Genomic DNA, 11,157 nt, shown 5'->3' with positions numbered 1-11,157 from the left:
ATAATATGTGTCTGATGGTGGCAAATGGTGAGGAGGAAAAACAAGACAGGGAAGGAAGGGATAGGAAGTTTGTAGGAGATGCTGTGATTCAGATGGGTTGACCACGGAGGACCTCATTTAGTAAGAGCATAATAAAAAGCCCTGAAGAAAGTGGAGGAGAGGACTGTAACAACGCTCCTGGCTGATGGACAACTGGTGAAAAGGCCATGCGTGGAACTTAGATGGTGGTGGCGTGAGGTGGCCGGACTGGCCAGAGCTGTGCGAGTGGAGGAGAAGGCAGAGGGGAGGAGGGGGGAGGTTAAGAGGGAGCTGGACAGGCAGGGCCTTCCAGGTGGCAGGAGGGATGCTCCCGGAGGCCAAGGGAGGGCTCTGTGCAGAGGAGTAGCAAGACCAGCCTTAGATTTTAACAGGCTCATTTTGGCCGCACTCTTGAGAGTAGGCTGTAGGCGCCAGGGCAGAAGCCGGGAGCCCAGTTAGGAGGAGGCCACTGCAGTAATCCAAACACGTCCTGCTTCCCACTGTGCCTCCAGCACACAGCATGCTTCCTGCACAGGGTGGGCACTCGGCGAATCCCTACTGAATGATGTGTGAATTAAAGATGCCCGAATACCAGTTCTCAGGCCGGTGCGTGGGCTATGTGGAGAAGATACAGAAAAACAGATCTCAGGCATCGCTGCCAGGGATCCTAGTCCAAAGGGTTTCTTTTTTCAAAAAATAATTAACTATTTTAAAGATTTGTTTATTTATTTGAGAGAGAGACAGAGGATGTGCATGCGTGTGTGAGTACACTCCATCCCACAACCCTGAGATCATGACCTGAGCTGAAATCAAGAGTTGGATGCTTAACCAACTAAGCCACCCAGGAGCCCCTCCATTTGATCTCTAATGGGAAGGAAGAATCTGGATTTTCAGTATAGTCTGCTGGTCATTCTAGGCATGGGGGCTGGTATTCAGAAATACTCTGGGTGCAAGTAACAGAGACTGACCAACAATGGCTTTAAACAAAGGGGATTTTCACTTTATTTACAAGAATTCTGAAGGAGTATGGCTGCCGGCATCAGCTTGGTCAAATGATGGTAGGGTAGGTCAGTGTCTGTGAGATTCTCTTGGCCTTTTTCTCATTGTAGCAAGGTGGCTGTTGGGGCTCCAGGCATCACATCCTCAATCAAGGCAGGAAGAATGGAGGGGCAGAGAGGTGTTACCCATGTCTGCCTCTTTTATCAGAAAAGCATAAACTTTCCCAGAAGCCCCTGTAAGACTGCCTCTTAAATTGCACTGGCCATACCTGGTCACTTGTCACCCCAAGCTGCAAAGGAAGCTGGAACAGTGGGAATTGGGATTTACAACCTCTACAGTGGGAGGCAACTGGAATGAAGGGGCTGGGACCGACCATGGGGAATGTACATGGGTGGCTGCCATGGTTCCACTAGACCATGTGGGGTTTCATCCCCATGGCTTGCCTTCTCCATGGAGCACCTCTGGGGGCCACTGAGTGAAGTCTCAAGCATTCTCTCTGAGGGGCCTACTCCGTCCTAGATGCTGTCTTGCTTCTCTTCATATGTCTGAACACCACACAGACTGCTGGGGAGACTTCTTTGGGGAAATGGTGGTCTTTATTTGGGGATTGTGCTTTAGCATTGCTCTCACCTGGCAGACATCTAAAATAGCATCACCACGTTCTCATTAAGACACGTTCAAGGGCCTTTTAGAGCCTCACTTACATTTATACACACACACACACAAGCACACAGCATGTCTATTTACACAATGGCTGGCACCCACGCATGAAAAGAGCAACATCTTTGGTCATCCTCAAACCACTCAGTTAGGAGTGAAGACCAGGATGACCCCTTTCCTCCTGAACGTCCCACTTTTGGTCCAAGAATAAAATAGCATTCCAGTGGCAGCTTTGTCCCCCCGCAGTTTTGAGGGGTGAAAGGAAATGCTTTTCTAGTACTGTCCTATCACCTTAAATGATAGGTTTGCAAAGTCAGAGGTGGGGATTTTATTCTTCATGGGGAGTGGGGAGGGCGGACACAACCAGCCTGGTTTATTCTCTGAATCTTTAACAATGGGATAGAAGCAAAATGTTGCAACACTTGGTCTCCTGTGGGGAGGGATTTTTGAGGAAGAGTAAGTGAATTCACTGGAGCTGGCTCAGGTAGTAGAAACCGAGTAGGGAGTTGGAGCAGGGGATGGAATTGCGGACTCAGAGGAGCCAGTCTGTAAGGGTAGCAGTGGGGTCTTCAGACCAGTGTTCATATTTCCAGAAACCCACTGGAAATCACTCTATATTTGTTCTCCGTAGGCTTTAGGAAAAGGTAAAACAAAACAAAACAAAAATTCCTTTTGGCTAGAGTTACATCAGAACAGTGTGGTAAGAAAATGCAGATTGGCAATGATATACCTCTCCAGTGTCAATGACAATTATGCAACCGATATATAATTTGCTCGGCAACTCTCTTCCAAGGTCTGGGGCCCTGGAAGGGGGTGGATTATGGAGAGCCCCTGGGGCTGCAGAGGCAGGGCACCCCCAGGGCAGAGATTCATGGCAGTTAGTTAGGGGGCAGAGGTGGCTTCAGGGATCATGTTTCCACTATTTACCATGTGTGGCTGCTTACAGTGTGGGCCTCAGACCAGCAGCCCAGGAGCTGGTTAGGAATGCGAACTCTCAGCCCCCACCCCAGATCGACTGAATCAGAAGCTGTACTGTAACAAGATCCCCAGTGATTCGCAGGCACAATAAAGTTTGAGAAGCACTGTTCTAGACTTCTGGGAGCAGGAAGGCTGCAGCCCTGGTTAGATGCCCTTACAAGGCCCAGACAGGGAGGTTTTGGAGAGGAGAAAGCGAAAGCATGGTGTAGGGGAAGCTGTCCTCGGTGGTGGTCTTGCAATCTGGCAGGAGGGAGCCCCAAGGCTGCCCGGTGGGCCGCCCCGCCCTTCCTCACCAGGGCAGCTGCACTTGAACCAGATTGCCCTCAGCTGGCTTTCAAGCTGACCTGCAGCACTTAGCTGCCCCACACCTGGCTGCAGGTAAACCACAGTCAGGGAAGTTTTCTGAGAGCAGGGCCCATGAGGCACGGGCAAAACGGAGGGCTAGTTGGGCCAAAGAGGTGCCTTTCTTTCCTTCCCAATTCTGCCAGAAAAATCTCAGCAGGAGCTCAGAAGCCCCTTCAGGGAGAGGTGCCTTGGGAATGTTTTCTGAGCAGCAGCTTCCTTTTGGAGAAGCGGTGAATGCTCAGAAGGAAGAAGCTGGGAGCTTTGGGGCCCCCAGCTTCTTGGTGGGTGGGAAGGGGGGTCCAAGCCTGCTGGGGCATTTCACAAGAGTAAGCATGAACATCACAGATGGCCCGAGACTGGGGACCCAGGGCTGCTGGATACAGAAGGGCTGGAGGAGGGTGTGATGGCCTGGGAGGGGGGCGGTTTCGTGGACCAGAGCTTCCCCCACCTGGCCCTACAGGGCTCTCTCTTCACTGGTTATCGTGGTGATTCTCCGCAGGTTTTCCCTAACTTTGATAAATTCGGGGGCATGGTCCTCTTCCTTTTCTGGTGGATTTTCCAGCTAAAGGAGAGAAGAAGTAGAGGTGTAAAGTGGGTGTGGCTCGGGGGAATTCCTATTCCCCAAACCACTGTGTTTGGACCAAGGATCCTCTCTGGGGAAACAGAACCAGGGATCAGCTTTGCCACCAGCCTTGGTAGCTGGGGTGACCAGGCAGGAGACTAAGTTTTTGCTGTGAAGCCTGGTGCAAATCACTTGCCTCACCTGGGCCTCCGGTTCTTCATCTCTAAAATGGGAACGCTGCCTGGCTCGCAGACACATAGTGAGAATGAGATCAGGATCAGCGTGCAATCGACTGGGCTGATAAGGGAACCCAGGGTCAGGGAGGGAAAGCCACTGGTTCAGTCACACGGAGTGAGTGGCAGAGTGAGGACCTGAGCCCGTGGTGGACTGCTGGTTTAGGCCTCATTTTGCTTCATCTCCTCCCTCTTGCCAGCTGCGACCACAGGCAGGGCTCCTCCCTGGGCCAGGCTCCGCACCCACCTGGTTCAGCCTCTGCTGCCGTCTCAGCAGCTCCTGCTCAAAGGGGCACTGCAGCCTCTTGGCTTCTAGCTCTTCCTTCTTCTTCTTGATGAGCTGGTTCCGCCTGCGGTGCTCCAGGACACGCTGCAGCTCCGGCTTGCTGTCCACGCCCAGGCCCCTGGGTGGAGGGAGCCGTCAGGTGACCCCAACTCTCCCCTTGCCCCGCCCAGTCTCAGGGCTGCACCCTGTAGTGACACCTACCTATACCATCCTGTCAGTACAACCCTCCTGGCAGCCCCGGGAGGTAGTCCCATTCCTGTCCTGTTATCCGGAGATGGGAAATGAGGCTCCTAGGACTTAAGACACCAGTCCAGGTCACAGCTATGAAGGGGCTCAGCGAGCATGAGCACCCAGGCCCGTCTGACTGCAGAGGCCAGGTTCTGTGTTATTTCTGGTTACGTTCCCTGGATAAGTTTCTAAAGGTGGAATTGCTTTGTCAGGCTCTTTTTAAGGGTTTGGATATATATTTCCATCTGCCCCCTAGGAAAGGTTACCTAATTTATACTCTGTCATCAGTGTACAAGAGCATCTACTCCTCCCCACCATCACCATGCAGTCTTTTTATATTTTAGGATCTGGTAGGCAAGAAATAATACCTGGCTTTCATTTCTGTTTCTCTGATTATTAGTTACATGAACAACAGCCTTTGAGATGTGTACCAGACATTTGCATTTCTTTTGTAAACTGACTATACCCGCCTTTGTTCATTTTCTTCCTTATGGATTTATAAGTGATATGTATATATTTTTTGGTCTGTTTTGTATTGTAAATATAAATATAAATATAAATATAAATATAAATATGATTTGTCTTTTAGGCTTTTTTTTTTCTATCGTGGGAGTATTTTTTTTACATTAAAAGGGATGACTCTAAAAAACATTCGGAGAAAATACACATGATATATATATACTAAGCAAGGAAAAAAGAACCCACTGTGCATACAAAATGACACCTGCTGGAAGGTCTTGCACAGAGCTGAAAATACGAGAATCCTAGCCTACGCCAACTCCAGAATGTGCCAGTAGAGGGAGCTGCGGAGGCGCCACGGCCTTCGGCCTGGTGCCAGCCAGCTGGGAGGTATTTCCCAGGCCTCCCCCACCTTCCTTCATTTGCTGAATTCCAGCCCTGCCATCTCAAGCCTGCTCTTTCACTGCACCCCTGCTCCACTCATGCCCCCTCTGTGATTCCTGCTTGAGACCCTTCCCTGGCCAGCACATCTCCTCTGGCCAACCTCAAAATCCATGCTGCAAACACCCTGAGCTACTTGTGTTTCCAGCCTATTTGCATATGCTCTTCCCTTTGCTGGGAACATACTTGCTTCCCCCCGCCGATGCCCACCTCCTAGTCTGGCTGACTCTTGCCCATCCTTCAGGTGTTAGCTGTTAGGGATCCTCTCCTCCGTGAAGTCACCTTGGACTACTCCTAGGTGCCTCCTCTGAGGTTCCAGGCCCATTTATGCCCTCATCATACTGCATGGTTATGCATCCATCCCCACTCTCAGGGCTGGAACTGGGTCCTGTTCCTTCTTGTATGCCAGGTCTGGATGCAGTGCCTGGCACATAGTAGGTGCTTAGTAAATGTTTGTGGAGGACAGGCATGAGTGGGTAGCTGGGAAGAAGGGCAGGGCTTTTGGGGGACCACTGGGGACTGGACTTTCACAGTTTCTGTGGGTGACTATGTGGGGTACACTCAGCCCTCTTCAGCCTCCAGGAGACCCAGCATGACCATCAGGCCTGCCTTCCACAAGAGGCACCTCCGCAAGCCGCAGCAGGCCTGAGGAGATGGTTGCCGGGCTGAGGCAACTGAGCTCTGTTCCTACCTTCTGTGGTTCATGAGTAGCTCTCTGTGGAGCTCCTGGTGACTCCGGGAGGCCTTCACAGGGTTCAGCAGCTTCTTGGGCTTGATGAGCTCTGGGTTCCACTCTCTATACTCGGGCCGGGCCATCAGGCTCCCGATGTCCGCTCGCTCTCTCTGGATCTCAGAGTACATCGAGGCTGTAGAGGCAGGAGGCAGGGGAGGGGTTGGTCAGAGCAGGATCTACAGTCTAACCCCTCCTAGGGGAGCCCCACAGCTGAAGGGTTTCTTTCTTTGTTTCTTTGTTTCTTTGTTTCTGTCTTTCTGTCTTTCTTCTCTTTCCTTCTCTCTCTCTTTCTTTCTTTTTGTTTGAGAGATTTTGTTTGAGAGAGGAGACAGAGACAGAGCATGAGTAGGGGCAGAGGCAGAGGGAGAAGCAGACTCCTCGCTGAGCAAGGAGCCCGATGTGGGGCTCAATCCCATGAGTCAGATCATGACCTGAACCAAAGGCAGACACTTAACCGACTGAGCCCCAGCTGAAGGGTTTCGATGTTAGATGGACTCTGGTCATCTGCCACTGTACAGCCCTGGGCAGACTCCCTCACCTTCTGAGCCTTGATCTCCTCATTTGTGAGATGGAAATAATCAGACCTGGGTACAGGATTGTTGTAAGGATTGGAAGTGCTGTTTATAAAGTGGGGTGTGAAGGTGAAATGATACTGGGTTACAAAGTATGGGTTGACATGTGCCTATGTTTTTGGCCTGACTTTGGAGAAAACAATATCCCATAAAAAGAATCATGTTTGAGTTTCTGTTTTTCAGTGAGCTTTAATCAGAAAAAGATTTTTTAAAAAGAGCAGTATGCATTTGTTAAATTTGGATGAGTGTAGTGATCAAAAGAAGTATCACCCCGTATTGTCCAGTTTCCCTCTCCATAATTCCAAATTCTCTGTGGAAGCGTCAAGTTTTTCAGTTTCTCCAGATCAAAGAGGAGAGTATGAAATCCCAGGATGGCTATGTCTCTAATTACAAAGGGATGGTTGTCATCTTTAATGTGGATATCTGGCTTCTTGATGGTCTTACTTTCACCACAGAAGCTTGAAATTTGTCAGTTTACTTGAAATTCAGGCAGAAGGGCTCCCTCCTCTGCAAGCTGGCTCTGTATCCTTGCAATGCCCCGAAGTAAGTGTCTGTATGTGTGCATGCAGACGTGTGTGTGCGTGTGTGTGAGTGAGACAGACAGAAAGGAAGACTTCTTAAGAAAAAGTCTCCAGGGGATGACACAGCCTGCCCATCAGCTTCTTACAGTAATTAAAGTGAAAATTAAGGCATTGGGTCTGCTCCTTCATGAATCCTGCTTTTCTAAGGTTGAGCATCTACCATATGCCAAGTACTGACATAAACAGGGGTTCTCCAAGTAAACTGGATAGGGATGGTGGTCTGTGCAAAAACCTGGAGGTAGGTAATAGCTCAGTGGGGTTGGAAAATACAGGAGGAGGGGGGTTGGTAGAGTGTAAATTGCAAGGTGACCTGTCAGGGAATGTAGGCATCGAAGGGGAGATTATGTTTTACAAATTGTGGCTCACCACACACGTTTGGCATTTCTATTGCAGGGTGCTGTTTGGAGGATTAAGTGAGATCACATATGTAAAGGTGCTGTGTAAACTGGAAAAAAGTGTTAATTATTACAAGATATTTTGGAAGTAGCCAGATGAAGTGTCAGAGCATAAAAACATATCTGCTAATTTTTTCCCCTTGAATTCACATTCTCAGAACTGTTTCTAAAATGAGAATTCTAATTTCCTTTCTTCTCTTTCTTCATAAGGCTGTTTTCAGGTTCTATCCTTCCCAACTCTTGGCCTGGTTTTTAAAGATTGTGGTAGTATTTGATAGTTAAAAATGGGCACTTAACAAAATAAACAGTTGGCTATATCGGCTCCTTCATCTTTTAAAGATGTGGATATTTCCTTTTTTTTTTTTTTTTTTAAGTAAATTCTACACCCAGTGTGGGCTTGAGCTCACAACCCCCAAGATCAAGAGTTGCTTGCCCTACCGACTGACCAGCCAGGGGCCCCTGAAAAATGTGGATATTTTCTTAGTCTGTGGGCTTGTCTGGGAGCCAATGCACTAGAATACCCTGATTCAGACTGGAGCTTGAAGAATTTTTTTCCCCTTTTGATGTCCATTCCCATGATCATGTCCCACCAATCCTTTATCTGAGTGGCTTTTGGCTGTTCTCTTTCCTTCCTGTGTCCTCAGCTCTCATCCTATCCAGCCCATTATCACACCACACTTAAGTAACTATTGTAGCTCCTTAGCTATTCATCCTGCTTGAAGTTCCTTTGTGTCCCAAACCTTCCAGAACTTCATAATTTTCATCAGTTACATTGTCTTTGAAATAGCTAACTGTATTGGATGTTACCAAAGCCATAAGGCAGGAAACCACAAGTTGTATAACTTTAGGAAAGGCGAAGACAGAATTAATTTGCTTAAGATATCACTATATACCCAGAATTCCCAAGCGGTTTAACAGAAAAACATTTGGAACTAGCGAGAGAATTCAATAATGTGGCCAGATACTAAGTAAGCACACAAAACGAAGAGCTCCTGTGTAACAGGAATAACCATTGGGAAAGTACACAATACAATCATTCATTCATTCTACAATATGTTTTGAGTTCCTGCAATTTGCCAGGTTTTGTGGTAGATGCTGGACACAGAGGGTGAATGAAGCAAACAAGGTTCCTGCTCTTGCATTGCTGACAAATGATTGCAAATTGCCCGGAACCCACTGAAGGAACCAGGGGGCTGGGATAGAGACTAACAGGAGGACCCACTTTCCCGCCAGGTGCACTTTGCAGGGCGGGGGGGGGTCTCTCGGAGGAGGTGACATTTCAGATCTGGGGATTGAGGAGAAGGAGGGAGCCTGGAGCAGAGGCAAGGAACAGCATGTTGTGACTCATGTACCTTGAACAAGCTTGGTCTGTTCAAGGAACAAAAAAGCATAGTGTGTCTGGAGTGGTGTGCGTGAGTGACAGGGAGAGTGTTTGGTGTGAGGGTGGACGGGTGGGTTCAAGCCGGGGAAAGATCGCGTCTCATTCGATTTTTAAAAAGGTCATTCTCCCTGGTGTGTGTGTGGGGAAAAAACTGTCAGCAGGTTTTGGGAAATTTTTATCTGACTTTGGTTTCTTTTACTTCCACTGGGCACTCTCACTGGCTCTCCCTCCTGTTAAATTCCAGAGGAAAATCATCTGATTGGCCAGGCTGAGAATCTTCACCCCACTGGTCACCAGCTAATTCCTGGGCCGGCTGCCCCCCAGGGGCCATGACCCCACCACCGCAGCAGCAGGACCCTTCCGGCTGAGTCCTGCTCGGAAGAGGGGCCCTGTATGTTGTAGTCAGTCCTGCACCCAGGTCCAACCGGTGACCAGCTCCGGTTGCAGGCCTTTAATTTATTTTGTAAATGAAATCAGCATTTAGTCATGGGCGATGTTGTCTTCCTGAGGCTAGGGTGGTGTGGTGGTTCAGGCAGGGATTCTGAAGGATGGGGCTGGTTCTTCAGACCAAAACTGCAGCCTGGGAAAACCGCTGCCTTGGCCAGTTAGTGTGCCCAGCTCCAGGACTGACACTTGTGAGATCTGTGGGCACACGGGTGGGGGCCCTCCAGGGCTTAGAGAGCCCCTGAGCCAGACTCCCTGCCCTTTACTTTAATTAAGAGAGGCCCCTCCACGTAGAAGAGCCTCACATAGGTGCTGAAACAACGGAGACTGCTCAACAAAGCCCAGATGCTGGGCTGAGAAAATCCAGGCTGCCCTGGGGGTCGGGTGGGCCTCCTGAGCCGAGGTGGGATCTGCCCCCAGGGCTGCTCTGGCCAGGTCTCCCAGGCAGCTGAGGCATCCTGAGAGATCAGAGACTGTCAGGGAAGTGGCCGTGATGGGGCAAAGTGTTAGGTCGCCTCCGAAAAGACAAAGGTCAATGCCCAAAGGAAGAGCTGGCAGAGAAGAGGAACAGGCTGGTGGAGGAGAAAGCTAAAAGGCTAGAGGATATGCTTCACTGGTTGCCAGAGAAATGCAGAACAGAGCTTAGGTGTGTAGACGCTGGAGTCTTGAGGACCTGGATGGGAATGTTGACTCTGCCCCCTCCTAGCCTCGGGCAAGTTTACCTCTCCCCTGCAGCGGGAGTCCACAAACTAAGCCTTTGGACCAAATTCCACTGCTTTGGAACACGGCCATGCCCACGCATTACTCACTGTCTATATGGTTGCTTTCCACTAGAACAGCAGAGGGGAGAAGGTGCGACAGCTGCTCTTGTTCAGCACCCTTCTTCATGAGGTTGTTGCAAGATAAATGAGGGGATACCTGCTTGGTGCTTGGTAAGTGCCTAGCACAGAGTTGAGGACTCAATAAATGCTACCCATCTGGGCAGCCAAATACAGCAAGGCAGGCTGTGCACTGCACAACTCTAGGGCCTCACTCCTGTAAATTAAACTGAGTGGAGCCCCTAGAATTGCAGTGTGGCCACCCCATTAGCTGCTATTAACAATTAGTACCAATAAATCCCAGTCTTAGTCTTGGATGGAGCATTCTTATCCTCTTTAAAAACTGCACTGATTTGGGATCCCTGGGTGGCGCAGCGGTTTGGCGCCTGCCTTTGGCCCAGGGCGCGATCCTGGAGACCCGGGATCGAATCCCACGTCAGGCTCCCGGTGCATGGAGCCTGCTTCTCCCTCTGCCTATGTCTCTGCCTCTCTCTCTCTCTCTGTGACTATCATAAATAAATAAAATTAAAAAAAAAAAAAAAAAAAAAAAAACTGCACTGATTTAATCAGTGGCTCTTAGTCCTGGCTGTGTATTGCCATCACCAGAGGAAGTTTTAAAAAAATACCAATGCCTGAGTGGCACCCCAGGAATTCTGATGTGACTGGCCTGGGGAGGCAGCCTGGCCTTTGGGATTTTAAAAAGCTCCCCAAGTGATTCCAATAGTCAGGCAGCTTTGTAAACCATGGAGTTAAAAAGAAAAAAAAAAATCTTCTTTGCTTTGGCCTGAGTGATTTCAGCTGACTGATTGGCCTGGTAGGTGGACAGGTTGGGTTAAGGTCATAGTTTTTAGCCACTGTGTGACCTTGGTTGGGTCTTCATCTCTAGGACCCTCCTCTGTAAAATCATGATGCTGTGAGGACAGGATGAGCTGGGCAGGGGAAGGTGCAGCCAGTAGGTGACAGCTAAATGGAGTGTCTTGCATGACTGGACAAGTAATTCTTGCTTATCTGCAGACTGTGGGAC

General features: G+C 49.4%; 1 protein-coding gene across 3 annotated transcripts in view; it reads right to left on the bottom strand.

Moving 5' to 3' along the window:
* Positions 1-992: 992 nt before the first annotated feature.
* FAM107A (family with sequence similarity 107 member A) overlaps positions 993-11,157 on the bottom strand; it is a 52,729-nt gene continuing 42,564 nt past the window's right edge. For all 3 annotated transcript variants that reach the window (XM_025456382.3, XM_025456383.3, XM_025456384.3), the window contains 3 exons: positions 5,901-6,075; positions 4,043-4,199; positions 993-3,562 (listed from right to left, as the gene is read on the bottom strand). In XM_025456382.3, coding sequence (XP_025312167.1) covers positions 3,455-3,562; positions 4,043-4,199; positions 5,901-6,075 — 440 coding nt within the window. In that variant the 3' untranslated portion in view covers positions 993-3,454. The remainder of the gene's footprint in view (positions 3,563-4,042; positions 4,200-5,900; positions 6,076-11,157) is intronic.

The sequence above is a fragment of the Canis lupus genome, chromosome 20 (genome assembly GCF_003254725.2).
Source record: "Canis lupus dingo isolate Sandy chromosome 20, ASM325472v2, whole genome shotgun sequence".
Classification (NCBI taxonomy): Eukaryota; Metazoa; Chordata; class Mammalia; order Carnivora; family Canidae; genus Canis; species Canis lupus.
The sequence above is the reverse complement of the archived record's forward strand: the minus strand, read 5'-3'. Positions and strand labels throughout refer to the sequence as shown.